Source organism: Phyllostomus discolor, chromosome 1, assembly GCF_004126475.2.
Source record: "Phyllostomus discolor isolate MPI-MPIP mPhyDis1 chromosome 1, mPhyDis1.pri.v3, whole genome shotgun sequence".
Taxonomy (NCBI): domain Eukaryota; kingdom Metazoa; phylum Chordata; class Mammalia; order Chiroptera; family Phyllostomidae; genus Phyllostomus; species Phyllostomus discolor.
This window is the reverse complement of record NC_040903.2, coordinates 22993990-23019124: the sequence shown is the minus strand read 5'-3', so window position 1 is coordinate 23019124 and position 25135 is coordinate 22993990. Positions and strand designations below refer to the sequence as shown.

Sequence of the window (25135 nt, the reverse complement as noted above, 5' to 3'; positions counted from 1 at the left end):
GGAAAAGAGAAAAAGGGAAAATATCAGCCAACGCCACACCTTCTCCCAACTTCTACAGAAAAGCAAAATGTTTTGTGTTTTTCCCTTCATGTATATGTTTCCATGTATTTTTTTTCATAGAATAATCTGAGTAGTCACAAAGAATACCCATACTCGGTTACTGTTCCAAAATCTCTCCCCATATCCAACAGAAATGAAGCACCAACTATGAACTAAACCCTGTGCTAAGTTCAAGAACTCTAACAAGACAGTGTCCCCACCTTCACAGAGCTTAAACTATGTGTTAGAAATGTGCCCCCAGAGCCTGCAGGGTCTGGGCAAGAAAGTGGATGCAGGCGTGTGGGGGGCTCCCCAGGGCCAGCCACACACCGCGTCTGGGGTCCACGCCCAGTGGGGGCTCGCCAGTCTTTCCTCCTGGGGGCTCTGCCTTGACCACCTCTGGCTGCTGAGCTGCATGATGACTATTTTGCTCTAAGAATCCCAAATTCTTTACTACTGGGTAAACATATTAATCAAACTTCTTTCCCAGCAGATTTCTTTGTCAGAAGGTCAGTAACCTCTATGTAAGTTCTTCTGGTAATAAGAAATTTACACGCTTGCCTGCCAGTGTTACTCACTTTTGGATAACCACTGACTGCAAAAGCTGGTGAGCCCCAGGTACTTTCACTGGCCCTGCCCCCTCCTCCCCATACCCAGACGACATTCTGGGTGGGTCCATGGTGCCAGGTTGGTATCATGCTCCTCCTCTCCCTCCCTGGAAGTGCGACCATGAGCTGGGCCAATCCGCTCTCAAAATCTGGAATAAAACCAGGCTGCCAGTCAGGTAGATGGTGCCTTTGGAGCTAGGAGGTCATATTAGTCCTGGGGGCTGGCATGACTCTATAGAGAGATGAGCAAGTTGGAAAAGCTGGCATGCAGAATAAGGACACCAAAAGGGAACAGAGGAGGATTCCATGGTCCCAAAGGAGGGAGATGTCCTTGGTTCCCGACAACCTGGTCATTTCCTGTTCTCACTTCATCTTGATGTCTATGAGCCTCCTTCCGATTAAGCTGCTTGAGTCACTTGTTTCTTGCAACTAAACAATCACTGATGAAGACAGCCTTACACTCAACTGTTTCTTGAGCACTCCCTGAGCACCGCCCATTTGCACTGGGCACTTGCAGATACCTCAGGAGCTGGCAACAACTTCCTCTCTCAGCACACTGGAAACTGGTTGAAGGGGCAAGAACAGAACACAACTAGGGAAAAACAAAAGGGTCGGTGATACTCGGTGCAGTCTGGTTCAATGGGAAGAGATGTGAAACGCGAATACGACAACCAAGATTCCAGCCCATTCTACCACTGATCCCCTGTATGACCTTAAGTGGGTGCCCTGCCCTCTCTGAGTGTCGGTTTCCTCCTCTGTAAAATAGGGGATTTGGAACAGAGGACGTTCCAAGTCCCCACTTCCTTGTAGGAGTCTTTGAGAGCAGTGGACTCAACGCTCCTGCATATGCACTAACAGTATTTTTAGGAGCCATGTGGGTGGTAGAAAATCTTGCCTGTGCCCAGAGTTTACCATTTCAGTTAGGCGACAACCCAACATAAGCACCACCCTGCAGCAGACACCTGTGGTTGAGTGACAGGGTCAGGGCGAAGGGAGATCTCAAAGAGTTCTTCACCCAGAGCAGTGCGTCCCGAGGACTCTCCGGGATGAGGGAAACGTCCGAGAGCTGGGCTTCCCAATGAGGCAGCCACCAGCCACAGGTGGTTCTTGAACCCGTGAAACGAGGCTAGCATGAGGGACTAAGTTTGTATTGTATGTAAATGCCGTTAGTTTACGGTTAAACTACATTTAAGATTAAATAGCTGTACACGGCTAGTGGCTACCACACCGAACAACACAGATCTAGAGGCCAAGACAAATAACCCCGAGGCAAAGCAAGTGGTTCTCCAGCAGGCACAAACACAAACCCTTAAGGAACGTCAGGAAGGGGGAGGCTGATTATGCCCCAGAGCAAGAAGGCATGGTGACATCCAAAGTGGCCTGAGAAGAAAAGGAAAGTCTGTCACTGTTTGTTACAAAGCTTTGTGGGCGGGGTGTGGACAGGGGAAGACAAGAGATTTCTGGACACAGAACACCATCTGTGCAAAGTCAAGGCTGCATGGAGAAGCACAGCACACCAGGGAGAGGGCAAGCATTTGGCCCGGGCAGTGCTGCAGCCCCTTGGCTCCCCACCCCACATCCATTCTCGCCTTCATTCTTACAGCTCCGGATACAGATGGGGTGGCAATACGCTCAGCCCAAAATCGGGGGCTCCAGCCTCCCTCACAGCTACGCGTGACCAGGGGACAGAGCTCCAGATAACGAGACCAAGTAGAACTCTACTGGAAATCTCTGCAACAGGGTTTGCTGCTCTCTTGGTATAGAGGGGTCATCCTTTCCTCTTTTGCTTTCTTCTTCCTTCTGATTGGAACCAGAGGGGGAGCTGAAGGTGGAGCAGCCATCTCATGACCACGAGGCAGCCAAGACGATGACACAGAAAAACAGAAGGGGTGTGGTGACAGCGTGGAGCCACTGAACCAGTCTGGCTTTGCCGTTGTCCAGGCCACTTGTTAATGTAAGAAAAAGTAACCCCTTTGCTACACCCACGTAGTGAGACTTCTGATACTGTCAGTCAGACACACTCTAGATAATGTCAAGTTTGGGACCTGGAGGTGAGCCACCGAAAAACGTGGAATTGGCCGAGCGGAGAAAAGAAGGCAATGAAAAATGAGGAGGAACCTCCAGCAGACGAAGGAGCATCTGGTGACTCTGTCCTGTGCCGGTACAACGTCTGATCTGACCTCGGCGCCCACCGGACACTGGGACACACAGGCATGGCTGAGACAGGGGTGTTAGGGTGAATGGAAGAAAACATCTAGAGTGTGGTGTGCCCTGGTTTCTCCTGGGGAGAATGATGACCCGAACTATACCAGCCACTGTTTAAGCAGCAACAGAAAGAAAGGACTCTTTGTTAAGTCAGGTACCCACACCCATGACCGCCAGGCTAAGTCCGACAATTGGAAGCCCTGCAAGGTCCCCACCTTTCCTGTTAGAAGCCCGCCCCTACAGCACGAGACAGGCTGGTGCCAATAGGAAAGAGAAAAACTCCCCCTTGGTAACTGTATGGGGAAGACAGTGCTGAAAAAAAAAATCCAAAAACTAAACCCACAGAGGTCAGGCTACAACCTCACCATGACCGGAACTGTCCTGGTCTGAAAGTTCTCGAACTCACGCATCTGGATAGGGAATGAACCACAATACTTCAACTTTCTGTGGAAAACCTATTTCATCATTCTCTCAAGTATAAAATGTATAGTTTTAGTTTGGTACTACAAACCATTTTCAGAATGATATCTGATCATAATTACAGTGTTCCTACTTTGGCAAATAATATTTAAATTCTTAGTACTCATTCTGCAAATGTTCTTATTTATATGAAAGTGATCAAACGATTTACTTGGGAAAAATCCATTTACAAAAAGTCTGCACAGTTTAATGCATCCCTTGGCTTTCTCTCAGGATTCCAAGAGTCCGGAGCCCGCCGGCTGCACTAACAGCGTGATTCTGGGGCCGCCAGCTCACGTCCCGCAAGGGTGCATGGCTCCGCCGCCTCTGGGAGACATACACGCTTTCAGTTAAACAAATGAAATGAACAGAAACCATTCAACTAGAAAAATTCTCATTCTGTTTTGAAATCAGGATTACAGTAGGTAATGCTCAAAATGTATGCTCTATTAGCAAGAGTTAATGTTTAATTCTGGACTATTTCCAACGTAAGAATTGTTCTTTCACTCTAACACAACCTATCACCACACCAACACTAATTTAAGCGAGTAAACCAGGCAAAACTCCTGATAATTCATTCCTAAAGCTGTCGGCAGCACATTATGTTGTCTGAGAGCCTGGATTTAGAGTCCAGCCGACTCGCAGCTCCATGAACTACACGCTGTGGGAGCACCTGAACTCCCCTCTCGACTGCTGGGCCGTAGCACCCACTGCATGGAGTCGATGGGAAGATGGCATCTGACTATAAAAGTGCAAACACTAAATGCTTAATACATAAGGTTAATTACAATGGTTATTTATAATATCCAATTAGCTTTACTGCAGTAAAACAGTTTCTTGGCTCCTTCATAATCTGCCATAAAACACACTTCGAATTTCTGATCTATTCATTGTACGAACAACCACTCAGGGCTGTTTTGGTCGGAGTGTAAATCAGAATGGGCTGCATGTGCCCTTGGCTGTCGACAGCTGCAGTCTGAGCAACGGAAGACCCCAAAGTGTGGTCTTCAAAACTGCAGCATCAGCGTCACCTGGGAACTTGCAGAAATGCAAGTTCTCAGGCTTCCCCAGGAGAGCTGCACCTCAACATTCAGAAACATTAGGGGTGAGGCCCCGCAATCGGTGTTTCCCGAGTTTTCCAAGTGAGTGTGGGCATACTCAGTTTGGGAACAGTCGAAAGAAATGCAGCCCTGAGCCAAGGTCACTAACCTGTGGCTCTGTGGCTGCCCCCGTGGGATGGGGGCAGCTGTGGGAGCCCTGGTGAAGGCTCTCCCTCACCCCTCGCCTTCCCAGGCGCTTCTGAGGGCAACACAGAGTCCCCCACATTCTGTCTCTCCACAGCAGCCAGCAGGAGAGCTTGGTGTAGGGAACTGAACCTCACCCACCCACATTGGTCCAATCGTCCTCATGGTCAGAATCACAGGTAACTACTCCAAGTCCCCAGAGAAGAAGGTTCCACACCAACTCACCCTTCGAACCTTCTCTTAATGCATGTACCCGAAGGTTCATAGCAGCACTATTCATAATAGCCAACAGGGAGAAACAACCCAAACGTCCATCAACGGGTAAACAAACAAAATGTGTCTGAGGTCTACATATGCCACAGAATATTATACGCCCATAAAAAGGAACAGAGCACTGGTACATGCTACAGGGTCAACCTTGGGAATGTCCTGCTCAGTGAAAGAAGCCACATACACAGGACCACACAGAGCATGACTCCATTCACGGAAGCGTCCAGAACGGGCAAATCTACAGAAACAGAAAGATCAGGGGTTGCCTAGGGTTTGGGCAGGGAGGGTGATGGGAAGTGACAGCTATGCGCTTCTTTCTGGGGGGACAAAAATGTTTTAAAATTAGATGGTGGTGATGGTTGTACAACCCTGTAAATATAAGGGAAAAAAGGAAAATTAAATGGGCAAGTTGTATAATATATGAATTATATCTTGATAAAGCTGTGTTTTAAACAAAACACATTGTGCCTTCCCAGGACTCCCTTTTCAAAGTGAATCTAGCCTCCCTGGCAGCATGGTCCAGGCCACTTGTGTGCTGGGAGGGTAGCAGAGAACAGCTGGGAGGAGGGGGAGGCAAGCAGGCACTCAGGATGCAATATTTAAGGAGGCGCCATTCTCAGGGCCGTGTTAATGCAGGGTCAGGACTTGCTGGGCCCCGAAAGTGACAGTCTCCTTAAATGTTGTACCCAGGACGCCTCCTTGCCCCACCCTAGTCCTGCCCTGACTTTGAGATTGCTTCAAGTTCAGCTATGTCTACAGATTTTATCCCCTGAGAATATTTTCAAACTACCTACGTCAATGGCTCCCTAGTGCCTACAGACGAAAGTTCAAAGATGACAAATCAAGATTCTGACTTTGGACTTTCACCTGGCCATGCATGGGCACACGCCCTGGGGTTAGCCTAGTCCCAAGAGGAATTCCCTGCCAGCTAGCTTGCTGGGAGCAGGGATTTACACACCTTCTGACTCCTGGGCCCCCAGGGCCCAGCCCTCAGCCCTCAGTGCCTCCCACCAGGGACCAGAGGGTGAGATGATGTCTCTGGGTCACCCACAGCCCTTATCTGCAGCCTTTGCACTGAGTGTAAGGACTGACTATAAACACCAATGGTTAACTAGGAAAAGCTCAATCAATTGCTCATGCTAAATTACAATTGCTATCAGGCCCAAAAATAGCAAGCTGAAATGAAGTCTTGCCATTTACTGTGGTTTCCCCCCAAAGTCTGCAATGGTGTGTCAGGAAGCACAATAAAAGGGAAAAAAGCCAGTAGCTTCAAACGACAGAAATCCATGAAGAATCAGACTCCTGGCCTGCGATCTTTTATCTTGACCCTGGTCTTTATTCACCACAGAAAAGCCAAGTTATATGGAAAATAAATTAAGAACCATCTTAAAACACCATATGTTTCTGGAAATAGGAAACCATTTTTTTTTCCTCCCTTATTTTGCCCGCCCGCTAGAACACTGTAGAAAAATAAAGAAAAACATGATTTAGTAGGTAGTTCTTCATTCAATTAAGTTGCAAATGAGCGAGGAAGAGATATACTCTAACAAAAACAAGACCACAGACAAAACCACAGGAGAAAAAAAGAAGCAAGCACACTTTCCTGGGATTTTAAAGAAAGAGCCATCAAGACACAGGGAGCAACACTGCCACCAAGTGGTGACAGTGCCCTAAGTCACCTTCCGATGTCTGAACTAGTGGTCTCCATCAGGAGGGCAATCACAATCATTCAGGGGAATTCAAAAAGAAAAAAGAAAACCCTCATGCTCAGGCCTCATGGTAAAGCAGAGAACCAGAGAGGCAGGTATAGCCATACTTTAAAGATCTCCCCAGCCGACTGGGGTGCACAGTGCCAGCAGAGAACCAGGGATCAAAACAAAAGGCGTCACCACAATGCTCAATTTCCCAGCTGTTTTACTTGTAGTTATCCTGCTCGTGCCATCCATTAAGATTTCCCAATGGCATATGAACTCTTGAAAATCTGGCAATGCACAATGCTAATAAATCGTCGTCGAACAACAGTGTCTACATTTTCACAATGTAAATGAGTCATTACAAAGATTCAGGCCATAGTCCTTAGTTTTGCCATTGCTATTTATATCTAACCTCTCATCCGATAGACTTGGCCTTATCATCAAGTAGGCAGACTGACACAGCCGTACTCACAACACAACAACCCTTTAAGTTTAGTTTCAATGGACTACTTGCTTATACAATGGGTTTCAATTCAGTAAGTCTTACCTACACCAAATGGGTTTTCCTTTTTTTTTTTTTCAAACAAGACAGATAATCCCTGAACCCTTCCAGTGTTGCTGAAATCCTTAATTGCACAATGTGATCTAAAATGCTTAGATGAAAGGTGTTGGGCTAGGACTGGTACTGCTCCTTGGCACACAGAGGTAAATAGAGCGGTCCTCCCCATCCCATAGTCAAGAGTCACCTAAAAATTGATTTCTTAAAAAAGAATGATCTTTTGTATGATACACTAGGAGAAAAACGATGGAGTATTTCTATTACCAAATATCCAGTCCAAAGTTCACTTTCAGCATTTTTTTGCAGGCCTGACAATCAAGTCAGAGCCCGCAGCTACGAAAACAAACCCTGCACGCTCTGAGCCCTCGCTGCCACCCAAGGGACAAAGCACACCCGGAAGATGAAACGGCAGGAGAGAGGCACACTGATACTGTGCCTGGTTTCATTTGGCACGTTATCAAATTTTTCTGTATCCCTGTCACCATATTTTTCTTTTCGCTGTGTTTTCCCAATCAGACTAACTCTGCTTCTCCAGGCAGCACAAATCTTCTCAAAAAAAAAAAATTGTCACTGATGACCTAGATTCATTTGAAGTCTATGGCCCTGGGAGACTCCCTGGGTCACCGAGAGTGAGGAGAGCAGCAGAGAGGGGCACAGAATGAGCCCGACTCCTGCACCAGACGGGCTGGACTGGATGTGCCGCAGCTGCTCGTCCTGAGCCCTGGCTGCACATGGGCTTAGTTAGGACCAGCATCAGGGGCGAGCCTGCGAGGGATGGAGACCCTCTGATCCACCCAGACCCACTGTCGCAGTATCTGCCTTTTCTCGACATCACTGGAGGACTCCGAGCACACGCGAGTCTGCGAAGTGCTGCTCCGGACCACGCTCTGGAGAAAGCCACTTCATCTACAGCCGCGTTCACGCCTACACCCAAGGGTGGGAGTGTGTTGGCCGACTTTACGTTCGGGCAGGTCTGTGGTGGCTCTGCAGCAGCAGGGAGGCTCTGAAAACAAGAAGCCACCGACATCACTGTCCTCGACTCAGAGGAACAATTCCACCTGCCCTCGGCCATGCTCTACAAAGGCAGGCTGAAACACACCCAACCTTCAGCAGCTTTGCCCTGCAAGAGATTTAATGGAACCCCCACAACACACCCTCTATTGATTTTACAGTTCCCGAAGTACAAGTCTTTCACCTGCTCAGCAACCCACAAAACTTCGCCCAAGGAACCCGCTATGCAGAGAAGAAAGAACACACGTCCCTGGGGCTCGGGGGGGGCGGGGGGGGCAGCCAGAAGTGGCCACTGCAAACTTCAAGTATCACCTAAGCCTTTGCTTTCGATGTAAAGGACCACGCAGCTTTTAGCATTCTACATTATGACCGGCCTCTGTTCGTTTTATGACAAAGACGTTTGTCCCGCCAAGCCCTCAAGTACACACGGGTGATTCCCCCGTGTGTCGTATGCTTTTTGCCCTCCATGCAGTGGCACTGTGCACCGGCCCCACCGGCTGAGCAGCAGAGACCTCCCCCTCTGAGGGGCAGAATGAGAGCCATCCCCCCCAGAATGTGCTAACTTCAAGTGGAAAGTCCTACAAAAGACCAACTGGACTCTGTTGAATTAAGAAAAAGAAAACCGTTTGGCATTTGAGAATGTTTGCGCTGCTTCTACAGACTGGTCCAGCAGGACCGTCTGTTCAGTATGGTCCATATATAAGTACATTTCTAAACTGCCTACCTACATGAGAAACATCTTTAAAATGTAAGATTCAGACCCTGTGGTTTAATTATTTCACAGGGATTTTGTATATGGAGAGTGACCTACCTCTGAGTACATGACAGGCTGACTCTGAGACAGCATTTGCCAGTCTGATCTCTCTGCCTCCACCCACAGTGTCTGGCTTTGCATCTTCCGCTTCCTCCACCATCTTTACTGGGAGCCCCACTCCCCACTCGCCAGCATCCTCCTGTCCAGGTTCCAGTCCGTCTGTTTCTCCTTCACTGTACCCTCATCACCACGTCAGCACCACGGCTTTTAACTTACTGGTTGTTTCTTTTGTTAGTATTTTCCAAGCGGGATGAAATGGATGGGACAATACAAATATCTGGCCTCCCTCTTTAGTAACGTTTAAAGCTTTCCTGTCTGTCTAACTGAAGTTCACACGCTGGAATATAAACGTAAAGCAGTCCCAAAAAGTCATTCTGAAGATCCAAAACACTTTGAAAGCACTGTTAAGTGTTTCTTACAAAAAAACTCTAATGCCCGTCCTGTCCAAGCCAGAGCTCAGGCGGACCAAGGCGACCGGTGGCAGATACCAGGGCTGCCCCCTGGTCCGGCCACTAGGAAACAGACCTAGTGTGGGCCCAAGTGGCCCTCGGCCACCGTGGAAGACGCTGCCATCTCCGAACCTCAAACAGGGGGTGCAGAAAGGGATAGCGGATGAAGATGCCCACTTTGAGAGAAGAAAATTCACAGATATTAGGAAATCAGCCCCCCTCCCCGGCACACTCCAGTCCCAGTGCTGACAGGGAGGGAGGGAGGGCGGGGAACCGACCGAAGGCAACACATTGAAATGCTCGGAAGCGTGTTGGTGCCGGGCCACCAGGGAGACCTCGGACAGACTGTGACTGCACGTCTGATACAGATGCCCACGGGGAACCTCCTACGGGAGGAAGCTCCACAGCAGGACACACGTACTGGCAGGGCCACCCCAGGCGGTCACGCTGTCACCTCTGGCTGCAGCCCTGGCCTGAGCTGAGCTTTGGGGAAAGTGACTTAAGCCACTCCACGACTCAGTCCCTCATCTGTAAAATGGGTGCAATAAAAATGCTGACGGTCACAAAGTTGACTGGGAATGAAAGGAAATAACTCATGCAAAGCAAGTGCCATAAATAAGGTCCTACTAATTGATTATTATTATACCAATTTGGTCTTAAATGATTTTATTCTCTCTCCCTCTCTCATACATAGAGTACCCACAATATAATAAAAAAAATGTAGACAGCATTTCTTAATTTCAACAAGAGAGCAGAAAGGACAAACGTATAGAGAAACAGGAGAAAGAGGAAGGAGTTAAGAAGAATCTCAGCAATTTACTCGCCCTCCTTGAAAAGTCGTAAAGCCTGTGGAGACAGGAGGAACCTGATGATGAAGATAATGAGTAAGTAAACGCTGCGGAGGGAAGGGCTGGGGGGAGCTCAGGGGAAGGAGGTTAGGAATGTCTGGTGACAGGAGGGGAGGTGCGATGAGACAAAGTGGCCAGACAGGCTTTTTGAAAAGGTGATTTTAAGTAATGACCTGAAGCAAGTGAGGCAGTCAGTCATGGGAACACGGGAAGAAGAGCCTTGCAGGCAGAAGGGACAGCTTGGGCAAAGGCCTCAGGCAGCGGCACATGTGGGGAGGGCCAGGGGCCCTGGTAGGAGTCTGTCGGAGAGCAAAGGTGGCCGGTGCACCGTGACAGCCACCCCACACTGCCTGGGAGCTCTCAGGACACATCCCTGCTGGCAGCTGGGAAGCCTGGGGCCCGAGGCTCAGTGAGGATTTCGGACTGGGACCAGTGGCATGACCCTGTCCCACTCAGCCCTTTGTCAATCACCTAAAGACACAGAGAACGTGGCTCGTCAGCTTCACACAGCTCTCCACAACACACTGGTCACGAGAATCAAGCTTCACAAGCACCTCAACTGCTGAGACCGATGCTGTAACAATTCACAAGCACAAACTGTCTGGAAAAAAAGCTTTTTAAAAACCTTTTCCCAAGTGCAACTAGAAATCAGTCTAATTTTCAAGTAAGAGTTCATGGCCAAGTGACAACATACCGTAAGAGTCAAGAATGGGAGATGGTGACCTAGAGCAGAGATGGATTCTGAAGGTGGCCCTGCATTCAGAGAACAGTGGCCGCTCGGTGGGAGAAGGGCCCCCACCTGCCACAAGGGCTGGAGGCCGTGGGAGCCCATGCTGGGCGCAGGTTCCCAACACGGGGACAGAGTGCACTCAGATGCAGGGCCCAACAGGAAAACTGTGTGAGGGCTAAGGGACGGAGGCAGTGAGCCTGGAGAGGGGCATCAAAGCAAGCAGCGGTGTCCAGGGCCCTCTGCCATTGGAAGAACAGGGAGCGGGAGCAAGTGTCTTCTGTGCGGCTCCAGAGACCAGAGTGGGACCACAGGCAGGGGAGACAGGGGGCAGGATGTGGCTCAACCTGAGAAAGTCTGTTAGAAAACTCAGAACGGTTCTCAAATGGGATGGGCTGTTTTACAGCCATCCACGGCCTTCGTACACTTCCAGCCATTGCACCAAGCATTTTCAATGCATTATCATTGCACATTATACATTTAATTACGTTAAATGTACGATCACAATTCAATCTCCACGACTCCCCCCTGTGCAGTACAGCTACAGCGGTACTGGGGCACTGTTTGTGAACATCGAAACTCCTCTTTGGCTGTTACTGCTGTTCTGCTGTTTCAGCCACAAATCACAGTTCAGTTTCCCCTCCTGGGCTTCCCTCAGGTCCCTCCTCTCCACACCCTCCCCACCTCTGCCCACAACCCTCCCCCAACCCCCGCGACAGGGCGTTACCAAAGACCTGGGAGGAAGAGCCCGCTGCAGCAGGTGGGCCTCTTCACTCTGGCAAGGGAAGAGGGAGGCACAGCCATCCTGCCCACAGTGGCGGTGAGAGCGATCCAGCCCCTCAGCACAGTAGCTCCACTGAAGGGCTCCACCAGGCAGGAAGGTGTGGGCAGTATGGTGGCTCCACGGCGCCCCCAAGTGGACAGGTGGAGGTAAGTGCAGCATAGGGCTGGGAGCACCAGCCAGCCAGCCACACAGTGGGAAGTGACTTTATACTAAAACATTCTCTTCATTGACTCTTTCTAATCTTACCAATTCTGAAAGCTTTTCTTTAAAAAAAAAAGTCAGTAAAATGTCATGTTCTCTTATCTCAATCAGTATGGCAAGAGATATAATCAGTCCTGGGTCACAGGTAAGAAATGGAGACAGCTCGCCCCAGTGCCAGGCTCCTGAGGTGCCAAGCTGGGACTGGAACACAGTCACTCTGCTCTGGGTTTCAGAGGAGGACCCAGAGTGAGCTCTACGCCACCTTCGTGAGTGACCGAGGGGCCCAGTCAGGTGGAAGCGGGGTCCACTTTTGAGTACTCCTTCGAGTACCAGTGCCATCCAGGGAGCTTTAAAATCAGGGGACTACGACTTGAAATCCCATTTCACCTCTTCTTCCACCAACGTTCCTTTGTTACAGGTCAAGCTCATGCCAGAATCCAGCAGTTTATTCTCGGAGTGGGCCTTACCTTCGTATCTGCTGGGAGAGTCGCTCGCTTTCTGCGGGGTGGCCACTCGCAGGAATATCTGCTGCCTCCATGAGTGTCTCCGGGTCTTCACGGGGGTCCCGCTGGCGTCACCGAGAGGGCTGGCTTCGGATTCAAAGCCCCTGAAATTACAAGACAATGGGTTTATAGCTGGTGAGGAGATATAAAGGTGTTTCGGTTTGACATTTTTGTTTTTTAAAAGCAGCACTATATTATAAATTATCTTTGCAAAAGAAAATCTAATGAGCTAACTGCAGAAGTTAAATCAAACACAAAGTGGATCAACATTCCTAAAGCATTGCTTTCCTACAGGATGCTTTTCATAAAAAGGGTAGGATTACATGCCTCTAGATTATTTCTATTGTAAACGGTATTAAGAAATATGCTTAACAAATTCTTAGCTACTTGGGCCTCTCTTGGTGCCACTTCATTAAAAAGAGAAACTGCCTACAGGGGGCGCTGTCACCAGGGCCCCAGTCTTCCCTGGCCTGTCTGTGAGAATAGCATCTCAGCACAGGCCTTCGTCTGGTCTCCACAGATCACCACGAAAAAAAAAAAGTTAAATGACACAGAACCATCCAGGCAATAATTACATGGTCACTTACGGATGACTACTGTTTTAACATTTGTATTTTTAAAACTACAAAACAAAGTGTATTTATCAACATACATGAATAACATCTAATCACGGTAACGTTCTCCCTGTTGGCAGGACAACCTGGGGAAGCCCTTACCATTTACGACTGAGTGTATACATACAGGGGTGGGCAAAAGTAGGCTTACAGTCCTTCATATGGAAGATAATACAATTAAAAAATAATAATACGAGGATAAACTCTGTTTCGTGTACTTACAACTGTAAACCTACTTTTGTCCATCATGCGTATACACACACACACACACACAACTAAGCAATCACCTGAACCTTACAGACCTGACACCCAGCCACCTACAGCTCTCACTTAGAGAACTGCTTACACTTTCCTTAATCTTCTGAAAATAACAACATATTAATAAACCAATCCTCATCAAAGAACAGGTTGACTATACATTTTTAAAAATGACATTCAGTAAGGAAAATGTGTAAGAAAGAAGGTACAATAGATTTAGCTACAATGACTTTTTTAAATGGCAAAAGAACAGTGGAAAATCCCTGTTTATCTAATTAATAATTCAACACTTCTACCTAGGCTTCAGATATCTAAATTAGACCCTACCTTTTTGTGCTCAGAAAGTCAGAGGTGTTATTTTCATCTACAGGAGCCAGAAATTTTAGAAAATTTGGCACAGAGGAGGAAGAATGAAGTTTTTTCCGCAGGGCATTACGGTAGGAGATGCTGAGAGTTTGGTTGAAAAAAGAGTTTAGGATAAAGAAATACAAACATACAAAGTATAAAACAACTTCAAAATAAAAGAAACATCTTAGTTTTAATGCTAAGAAAATTAAACCAGGCAAGAAATTAAAAAGTTTAAAATGAGATTTAACTTTCATTTTTCAGTTAATACAATTCCATTTTAAATGAATGGAATCAATGAATTAATTTAAAAACGCCCGTCCATTCAGTTATGCAGAATGAATAAATGCTAGAAGTCTGCCATACGACGTCGTGCCTAGAGTTAATACTGTGTGGCACACTTTAAATATTCTTGATAAGCACTCTTACTGTGATAAAAGAAAACCAAAACAACAAAATCAGTCCATCTTCCAAAATGACTCTTTCTTTCAAACGGGAAAAATAATGTTCCTAAATTGAGGAGGAAGTTTCTGATGTAGCGTACACGGTCGGACTCAGTGTTGTTTGCTTGCGTGCGTGCGTGCGTGCGTGTGAACCGGGGCGGGGCAATGTGGAAACAAGCATATAAAACCCACAGGCCATCAAGACCTTTTGAGAAAATTAATTTTGAAGAAATCCAATGTTGTGGAAATGAATCGACGGTAAAACTAAGTCAGTTCGAATGACAGACTGAAAACAAAACCACCAAGCGTGCGCGCGCGCACGTGCCCGTGCATGGCCCCTGCGTGCGTGCGTGCGCACACGTGCCCGTGCGTGGCCCCGGCTCCCTGCTCAGCGCATCCTCCCTGGGCGGCCCTCCCAGGGAGACAAACGACACTGAACTTGCCATGCGAGTGTGCTCACCTCTTCGGCACAGCGTTCCCACTTTGTTCTCCACTCGAGTTATGTTTTAGGTACTTAAAAAAATTTGGTGAGGAGGCGGAGGGGTTAAGACGAGGTGGAGGAGGAGCAGGAACTGAAGGACCTGAGCAACTTTTAGACTCGCCAACCGGTGGATGGTTCGCACTAAATAGCAATTAGAGAGAAAGCACCAGGATTTAGAGGCCGAGGGTGGAAACTCGGAGACGAACTCGGAGGACACAAAAGAGCAGGCAAGAGGCTGGTGCATCCGACTCTCCCTGGCAGAGGTAGTTTTTAGTTAAGAAAAAAAAAAGAGTATTGTGAAAGGTCATTCTTTGTCATTTCCTACATGTCTCCGCACCCAAATGTACTGTTTCTTCTATTCCCTTTTTAGGAACTGACAGGAAAAAAAAATTAATTTAAACAAAAGTGAAGGAAAGCAAAACAAAATCCAGTTTGTAAAATGCATTTCTCTTGAAAATGAACAATAACTTGCCTTGAATGTCAATGTCTCATTTCCTGTACGTAAGTGAGAAGAGTTCACAAGGGGTGAATAAAGCAAAATAGGTATGGGGGGAGGGGGGAGGGGGGGGGAGGGACATCTCCCCATCCCTCTTGGCACCTGTGTCCAGCAGGAAGCTCAGGAAAGCTGCACTTGTAGGGCAGAAGGGAAACGCACTGTCAGGGACACTGGGTCCACCACCTCTGCCTTGCGTGAAACACCTTGCTCAGCCAGGGAGCGAGGACTCTCTGGACAGGAATGTATGAGTTCCCACTGAAAATGCCAGAGACAAAGGGGCGCAGGGAACGCAGGCAGGGTGGAAGCGCCTAGTGTGTACACGGGCTGTGAGAAACACGGTGAGACCCTCATGAGGCCTCCAACCTTGCCTGTCTCTAGCATGTCACGTAATGTTAGCTTCTGAAGGATGCCCCGAACTCCAAAGAACCGCCACACTGCTTTCAACAGCTGACTGAAAACAAAGCTGAGAGCCCTGCTGTGTCGTTTGAGGGTGGTTAACTCTGTTCCTTCTCGACAGGCCCCCACATGGACTGTCTATTATCCATGTATGACCTACAGTGACACATATGTCCTGTGGCTTCTGCTCTCGCTAGAGGAAGGCCTGTCACTAGGTGTGGCCCTACTTGAGGTTTGTGAGGTGAGGGACTGAAAAGGTTTTTTAACGCTATTTTTACAGATAACTGTGCATTTATGGTCTCTGACACTTAGGGTCAAATGCATTGCCAAGGGACCCTGGAAGGGATCCCTAATAGACAGAACTTCTGGTTCTGTATTGCTTACCCATCTCTGTAACCAGGAAATTCCAATTACAGCCCAAGTATTACAATCACTAAATCCTCTTAGAAGAATCTAGAACTCTCACACCAATGGAGACTTCAGAAAACATGTATTCCAATTTGTCACAGAGATATTTCAGCACATTTGCCCAGGTCACAGCCCGTTCAGGACAGAGCCAGGACCAGGACACAAGGCCGCCATGGCCAGGGCAGGTCTCACGTCACCTCACACACTGCTCGGGGAGGACGGCTACCTGTCAGTCCCGAGGGAGAAAGGCCCCAGGGTTCCAAGGGAGCCTGCTCACCTGCTGGCCCCCTCCCCACTCTTCCTCAAAGCAGAAGCCAAGTGCCAAAGTCGATGCTGCCTCTCACACTGCTCGAGGAGTGACTCTTATGCATGTCTGCTCAGTTTTACCTGCTGCTTCACAACACCTGGACCAGCTACTTGAATAAGTAACATGTACCTCCCATATCTACGTGTCCCAAGGGGGTCGGGTGGGAGGAGTGAGTCACTGCTTCCAGTGTTAGCTTTTTAAGCCAAGAGTAACCCCTGACTCAGATTTCTCCTTGCCCAGTAAATACACGTGGGATGCACATACCTGGTTAGTAACAGGTATGCCCCAGATATTTTACATAACAAATTCACATTCTAAACAAATCTTACTTTCGTTCATGAGGTGTCTCTGTGCTCACTGAGTGATACCTCGTAAGTTTCCTCTGCGAGACCCCTGGAGACCCCTGGGCGGGCTCCGGAGGCTCCTGGCCGTCCACAGGGAAGTGGCTCAGGGTGTTGGCACGCCTTCGGAAGCCCTGCTGGGGTGAGAGCAGGGCGGGCTCTTCTGCGGGGTGGCTCTCCGACTCACTGGACAGGTCGTCGTCGTCGGAGCCCAGGAGCCTGAAGCTGCTCTCCGACTCGGGCAAGGCCTCCTTCTCGCACACGGGCGGCTCCTGGTGGCAAACACACAGCGGATCAGACGCAACCCAGGGAACTTGTGGGATTTACGGATCTCCAACCCCAGTGGCAGGAACGCATTTCGACACAGAAGCACATCTGATTATGATGCCACCTAGAGGCCACCAAAATACACACAGAAGTAAAGGCCCGTTAAACGCTGGCTTGTCAGACACAAAATGCCAGCGTGTGCAACCAAGGGGAAACAGCCCAAGTGCAGGCATGAAGGACAGAAACTGTAACATATAACTGTTCTCAGGAAAACCAAAACAGCTTCCTCTCTCTAGAAAACACAACTGTGCTGTTGCTTACTCGCAGTGTCCTGAGGTTGTGTAACTTGTCTGCACTGTTTAAACGAATCAAGTTCTTTCTGCCAAGTGTGTTCATATGTGTTACACCCACATTTTAAGGCTCTCTCTGAATCTGGTCTAATGCTAAGATTTAATATGATAATCTTTGGAGTTCAAAATCATATCCTAGATTATTCTTAGAATATGGGAAATCTTTCCCTAGGCACTTATTGCTACGATTCAAGGCCAAGTACTTAACTTCTTTCTGTACTTCAACTTCCTCACATGTATAGTAAAAACTCACCCCACTGGGTTTCAGAATTAAGCAGGATAATATAACCGAATGTAATCTGTCCACTGTAAAATGTTTCGAAAATGTAAGTTATTGTTCTGCTAGGCATTCGGTGAACTTATTGAGTGGGTACTCATACATTCACTGAGAATCACGACAGTATTTCAACACTGGGCTTTTAAAATACATACCCTTTCAGCAGCATGAACTACCACGCAAATCGATGCTTAGCACTGCACACCCAGCAGCTGATCGGTGGCCAATTTATTTTTCTCAAATCAAAAAATATGAACTAAGAGGAAATGTACCAGCTTGTCTCTACTGAAATTGCTACAAGGGATAAACAGATCAACATAAAAAGAGTAAAAAGAAATGAATGCATCTAATGGTGGACTGGAGAATCTAAATTCTCTGTTCAGTTGCTATATAACTGAGTGCCTTTTAGATGATACGTACTAAGGATTTTAATTTTAAAAAATAAATTTATTGAGGGGAGAGATTATATACACTTAATTTTGTAGGAATTAGATAAGAAAAGCTTAATTCTCAACATACCACAAAATGATATTTTAAACATAACTAGCATTTTTTATTCTTCAGGACTCTACAGTTCTAAAGATCCTTTTCATGTAAGGACTTAAATTTTTTTCTAAGACAACACATCACAGCAAACAATCTCCATCATGCAAACCTGTTTATCCCCATTCTCAGTAACATCCCTCCAAATTATGTGAGAGCGCTAACCAACCCTTGGCTTAATTTTACACCTGAAAGGCCCGTTTGGATGTTTGGCTTCTCTGAAACTCCCAGATGAACGATTTATTGGAAGAGATCCAACTGCATTACATGCGTACCTGCACGACTGTCTCTCAACCTCAGGGTGAAAAGAAGATGCAAGGACCGCACGTAAAGATACTCACACATGTAATACACACAGGTGGCTTCTGAAAAGTTGCATTGCTCTTAGAATTACCCTAGAAATTCAAACTATGTGTATATTCCTAGATGGGGGTTTTGGAGAGGAATAAAAAACAAGCAAGACTTACTGGAAGAGCCACTTGACCAACATGAATTTCTTCACAGTGACTTTATCTGCACTGATCTATCTGAAACACCTTCTCCCCAGCCCACTTGCACAGGTACCATTCCTACCATCTCCTCTTCAAGATTTAATTCAAAAGCATCATGACCCCCCTCCCCGAGCTTTCTCTGGTTCCACTGAGCAAAAATAACTCCCTTCATCCTGCCTCGTGTGACTGCTGAGTTACCCTGTCTCCTATTCGAACTCTCAGGGCTCCCACCAGACTCCACTGGACGCCGGGGTTCCCTGTGGATCTGCCCCTCTGTCCCACCAGACAAGTTCCTACAGGATAGGGGCTGTGTCTGCTCATCTCCAAACGTCAGATAAACCACAACGCTTCCAAGCTGGAAGCGAACCATGACACAGAATCAGAAGCAGTGAGTGGAGGGCAGAGGAGGCAACATTCCACTGCATTTTGCCTTCACTGGTTGTTTGGATAAATTATGATTTTCTGAGCGTATGTGTATGTGTTTGTGACTGTTTTGCAATGTTAAATGTGTTGGTTATGATCAAAAAGCTTTAAAGCCACGAGCCCAGCAGGGATCTCAGCAGAACTTGGAGTTGCTGCAGTAGGGAGCTGGCCGCCACAGAAATTCCCTCTCTCGCAAACCCACAGCCCTCCGGGAGCGGGAGGAACGCTGACCTCCTGGGCACAAAACCCGAGATCCACAATTTGGTGGTTCGAAGTTGAACTGACCAAGTTTAAATACGCATACGTGTCAATGTCTAGAAAGCAAGAAATTAAAACAAGGACGCAGGTGTGCTACCAAAGAGAACCGCTGGCTGGGTCATCATCACGAAGCTGTGCTTGGCAGCAGGTTCGAGGGCTGAGGCTTAGCTGCTCATTTGACTAACACAGCAATGTTTAGTCATAATCACTGAGCCGGCTAGAGGATAAAGTTAGTTTCGGGAACTGAAGCTGCATACTCCTCACCATTCACCAACCCACTTCGAGGTTTGCCCAATTTCAATTATTTTTAATAGTGGATTATCTACTGGAGAAAGAAATTCCTTGGTGGCTATGTGATAAGTCAGCTCTTAGTGGTCTAAATTCGTGATCCTGTTTCTCTGTTCAAGGAACAGCCATCGGCTTTGTTATGCAAATTGCATGACCAGCCTTCCACTGGCACCACAGAGTCTGGAAGCTCTGAACCTTTCCTGGGTGGAGCTAGGGGCCTCTCTGTCCCTTTTGACGGGCCTTGAAGACAGAAGATGAGCAAGAACTATTGGCTAGCTTCTTAAGGATGTCCCATGAAGAAAAATGTGCTTACTTTGTTGGTGTTGTTCAATGTGCTGGACACGGAGCTGTCCAGATCCAGACTGCCAGAATGTTCCGGAAGGCCTCTGGCTTTATTACCCTACGGAAAGAAAAGGCAGCCGAGTTATGACCCCTGAGGCTTCGGCAAAGGCATCAGTTAGAAGCATCTGGGTTTATCTAAATACACTGAGGAAAAATGCATCTTCTGAGAAACACTGCTGAGCACATGTGTACATTGAGACAATCAACATTTATGTCCTGTTGTTTCTACAATAACGCACCCACCTAAATGCTCCAAACACCTTGTGGATTAGTCAGCCGGCAGGTTTAATAGGCAGGAAGAAGAGACAGTTCGTCTATGAATAAAATCACCTGGTAATGGAAGCATACCCCACAGCTCTCTCCCAAGTCACAAGTCACTGTAACCTCACCTGTATGACACTCAAACAATAGTCTGTCCACGTGGGAGCTCTCAGAAACAGCCACCCCCACCCTGGCTTTATGAATGGACTGCTTTTAGTGATCTCTAAGGATGCTGCAGAATTCCCAGAAACATCATCAAACAAAATAAAACTAAACTTTAACTACAATAATACAGCATGCTTTTTAAATGGAGTGTGTTACAAAATCCAAAAAAACTGTAGGAAGATGTTGCAAGCTCCAGAAAGGTTCTCAAACTTTACTTTCCGAAAAGCGCCATCAAGGGTACTTATACTCATTCAAAGTGGGGGGGAGATAGAAATTTCCTTAAAAACTCTCAGATTGGTGCCTATGTATCTGTTTCCTATTCTTAGAGCTGCAGTCTACAAACTTTTCCTGTAAAGGGCCAGAAAACAAATCTCCTATGCTCTGTGGGCCTCTGGTGTCTGTGGCAACTACTCAACTCTGCACAAAAGCAGCCACAGATGACCAGTGAATACATGAACTGGGGCTGTGTTTCAATAAAGCTTTATTTAAAAACAGGAGGAGGGCGGTACCTGTCCCGAGGGCTATAGTTTGCTGACACTGATGCAGAGAGTTCCAGGCACAGAACACGAGCAGCTGCCTGGGACTAGAGTTTTTAAGTTGCACCCGGTGACACTGGGGAGAACAGAGCCCACACCTGGGGGTGTCTACTCCGTGCCCTTTACAGGAACTAGCCAACGAATAACATCTTTTGGGGAGACAAAAATTCTACGGGGTTGACTACACACAATTCAACACAAAAAATCTGTTTAACCCAGACCAAGGTAAAAACTGAATTTCAAGTGCAGATAGCACTGTTCTAAGATTGAAAGGACATTTAAAAAGATTTCACCTTCTATAGTTTGTGATGGGCACTGATAGAATAAAAGCAACGAATCAAATCTTATGTTCTTTTAAAGAGTGATTTAACTTAAATTTGGAGGAAATGTGCTACTTACCCGAGACAAAATACTTTCCAAAGACTCCGTTAAAGATCTCTTTGCTTTGTTCTTCAGCATATCAAGCTTAAATCGAGTGGCACTGGATGGTAATTCACTTCCAATATTCTCTGCAGGAACCTGTGTCATCTAAACAGTGAAACAATGAAGAGTTAAGTTACTTACAACGTCCTTTCTTTTTCCTTTTTAAAGGAAGGAAAAACCTCTTGGATGCATCTTTCTGATCCCCGGCCCTTGTTCTACCTGCAGCCTTGCTCCCCTGCTCCTCAGGGACATGGCTGCCAGTCCAGCAAACAGCTATGCCTCAGAGAGTTGCTTTGCCTGCTCTGAGCACAATAAAGAGTGAAGGAATCAGTTCACAAAGCCGTTTAGAACTTGTGCTCTGCAGTGGGAAGAGGCCCGTCCCGGGCACTGACTGGCCTTGGGCAAGTGACTTATTTTCTCTGGGCTACAGCTTCCTCTTCTGTAAACTGAGCCCGGACTCAAGATCGGATCGTGAGGCTCTGGTGTGAGATTAAAACAGGTAAAGCCAGTAAAGCACCGAGTGCCGCCTCTGGTATGAAGGTAGTAGCTGTGATTAGCTTTTTAAAGTAAAGCAACAACTTACCATTTGGGGCGTTTTGGAGGGTAACATAGAAGAGATTTACCGACTGAAGAATCCATTCCCTCTGCCCATGCTGATCTCTTCACCACTTCCTTCAGAGCCGTCTTCCCTCCCACCTACAGTTTCCACCCGCCCTGTCCTTCTCCTCTGCCACCGAGCGTCACTCCCTTGATCGACCACAATGAGACTGGCAACATAGTGGAGCTTGTTTGCCAACTGTTAAATGAGGTTTAATGTTACTTATTGACAGAGAGGCATATTTTAAAACATATCTACCAAACCCATACATAAATTGCTTCCTACTTCTATGAATTGTTACCCGATGGTTTTCTATAACCCTGGAGCCCCGTTGGCCGAGGTAACACTGTGTGGGCATGGAGATCAGTGAGGGGTGCGGGCCCTGGAGCTCCATGCCCACGTGGATGCGCCCCTTCGCTCTCCCCAGCTGTGGCCTGGGCAGGTCATTGCCTGCTGCCCTGTTAGCTCCACTGCCTGCAGACGGGAGATGCACAGTGAGCTTCCCTCACAGAGCCGGTATGAGACTTTAAATAAATTAATACACATTAGAGCACTTAAAACCTACCTGACTCTCAATAAATGCCATCATTAGCTATTCTATTTACTTTTCTACTTTTAATAGGAAAAATTACAGACATATTTGAATCACTCTCCTTCCTCCGTCTGCAAAAATAACCCCTCTTCTGAATGTGGTGTTCATCATACCAACTCACATTTTGTTCTTTTATATATGTATGTATCCATGAAACACGTATGTTGGTTTACATGTAGTTAAAACTTTGAATGAATGTATCACCTTGTCCCTGCACTTCTGTAATTAGCATTTTCCTTCAATGTTGTTTTTGAGATTTACCCGTGTTCACAGAGGTTTTTTGATTCACTCACTTTGATCAGAATGTAGTGTTTCACTGTATAATCATAAAAGTTTACTCATACTCCTATTGTTAAACACCGACTCCCTTTTTTACTTTTGCAGAGGAGACTACAGTGACCTCACTGGTACACAGCTCCTTCTCACACACGTGACAGTTTTTATAAGGCAGTTAGGAACATCCTTGCTGGGTCACTGGGTCTATCTATGCATCTCTGGCTGCACCAGATACGGGCAAATTTCTCTCCCCTAAAGGGTATCAGTTCATATTCCCAGCAGCAGCAGCAGCAGCATGAGAATTCACCTTTACGTGGTATTGTCAGATTTTTAAATTTCTGCCAACCTCATGGTATATCCATGAGGTTGCAAACATCACAGGTGGCAAACACAAGGCCTGCAGGCTGAATCCAGCCCTCTACCTTGTTTTTTCCAGGGGGCAACTTGTTTCTACCCGGCGGCAGCGCTGAGCTCTCACTTAACTGTTAAGTAGTTACACTTATACAGCCCTAAAATTTCATTCAGCCCTATGAAGGCAACCTCAAGGCTGATATAACCCCTGATGAAAATGAGTTTGACACCCCTGGTATAGATGATCTCTTAATCTGTCTCCCCTGATTCCTATTGCAATTAAGCATTTTTAAATTTTATTCAGCTATTTTACCGGTCAAAGACCTTGCATCTTCTTTGTCATGATGAAATCCTAATTCACCAATGAATATTATACATTCTTTTTTTTAAAGACTTTATTTATTTATTTTTAGAACGGGAAGGGAGGGAGATAGAGAGAGAGAAACATCAATGTGCAGTTGCTGGGGGTCATGGCCTGCAACCCAGGCATGTACCCTGACCGGGAATCGAACCTGCGATGCTTTGGTTCACAGTCTGCGCTCAATCCACTGAGCTACACCAGCCAGGGCATGTTATACATTTTTTAAAGCTTAAAAGAGAAACAGTCCTGATGAGAGCTACATTCAGCTTTGTCCAGTCATCTGGAGTTTTACCTCTATGAGAATGAGCACATGCATTAAAAGAATGACTCAGGTTAGAACTTCAAGAAGGGGGACTATCAGCTCTCTCTGTGTTCTGACTGAGTCACTGAGCACTCGGGACAGTTCGCACCTGCTCGCTGAGGAATGAATGCACGAGCAATGATCGCCAGGCTGGCCCATGGGAAACATACAACACCTGAGGTAAGAGACGCATACAACACATTCCAAGTGCCTGCTAAATATTGCACACCACGGCCAGGTGCCTTACGAGTAGCACCTGGTTCTGTTCAATCATTTACCAAGAACAAGAGCCTGTCCTGACTCGCGGCAGCCTCCAGAGCAAAGGGAATTAGCCACAAAAAGCTGTCACTGGACTGCCTTCGACCCAATGCCTGTTCACTCACAAAGTTAAGAAGCGGTGGATTTGCTTTCAAGCTTGTCAGAAAAGTTTTCATAAAATAGAAGCATTTACAATGGATTGTTTTGATATATGAAGAAAATATTGGCTCGAAGACTAGCAGTGGGTAGTAGATCCTACAGAAATGGAAGAAAAACTGCACTTGTATTTTTCTCCTTTAAACCAGCCATCAGAATCTCCATACACCTAATTCAATGCTTTCTCTACTCTCCTCTCCTATCTAATAAGATTTTTTTTCCAGCCCTGGCTGGTGTAGCTCAGTGGATTGAGTGCAGGCCTGGGAAACTAAGGGTCACTGGTTCGATCTCTAGTCAGGGCACATGCCTGGGTTGCACGCCAGAGCCCAGGAGAGGGTGTGTGAGAGGCAACCACACATTGATGTTCTCCCTCTCTTTCTCCCTCCCTTCCCCTTTCCCTAAAAATAAATAAAATAAAAACCTTTTATGAAAATAATTTTTTAAATGTCTATCATCACAAATAAATATAATTTGAGCCCTGGCTGGTGTGACTCAGTGGACTAAGTGTGGGCCTGCAGACCAAAGGGTCACCAGTTCAATTCCCAGTCAGGGCACATGCCTGGGTTGCTGGCCAGGTCCCAGGAGGGGGTGTGTGAGAGGCAACCACACATTGATGTTTCTCTGCCTCTCTTTTCTCCCTCCTTTCCCCTCTCCCTAAAAATAAATAAATAAATATTTTAAAAAATAGATCTGAAAATAATTCACATTTAGAAAATAATACATGTTTAGAAAATAACACAGTCCTTGTTTGTTTCAAAATAAACATCTAGCAGTCTCTCCTTTGAAGACAATGCTGGGGACGCCCACACCCAGCTGGGGGTCAAGGTCACTTCTTCACAGGCGTAGACACGGGCCCCTCGGTGATAGAAGGTTTACAAACCTCGAGAGAAGGTCCTGCCCAGGTGCCCGTTCTGTGTGGTGAGGCTTGTTCTCTTTCACATTCAGTCCTCTGGTGTTTTCACATGAAAAAACCCACTGAACAGATGTATTTCTCCACTGGACTAACCTGTGCCCGCAGCATAAGGACACCACCCTCTCCCACAAAAATGAGTTAGCACCCAGGTCAGAACTTCCCACCCACCCCAAGTGCTGTATTCCCCTCCAGCAGTTACAA

At 46.9% G+C, this 25135-nt stretch overlaps 1 protein-coding gene across 8 annotated transcripts in view; it reads right to left on the bottom strand.

Annotated features, from left to right (window-relative positions):
• The window catches only part of TBC1D1 (TBC1 domain family member 1), a 207303-nt gene that overhangs the window by 61617 nt on the left and 120551 nt on the right, over positions 1 to 25135 (bottom strand). For 4 of the 8 annotated variants that reach the window (XM_036019704.1, XM_028507146.2, XM_036019731.1 and 1 more), the window contains 6 exons: positions 21105 to 21233; positions 19715 to 19801; positions 16493 to 16776; positions 14536 to 14697; positions 13615 to 13734; positions 12380 to 12519 (listed from right to left, as the gene is read on the bottom strand). In XM_036019704.1, coding sequence (XP_035875597.1) covers positions 12380 to 12519; positions 13615 to 13734; positions 14536 to 14697; positions 16493 to 16776; positions 19715 to 19801; positions 21105 to 21233 — 922 coding nt within the window. The remainder of the gene's footprint in view (positions 1 to 12379; positions 12520 to 13614; positions 13735 to 14535; positions 14698 to 16492; positions 16777 to 19714; positions 19802 to 21104; positions 21234 to 25135) is intronic. The other 4 variants (XM_036019712.1, XM_036019718.1, XM_036019727.1 and 1 more) reach the window with 4 other exon arrangements.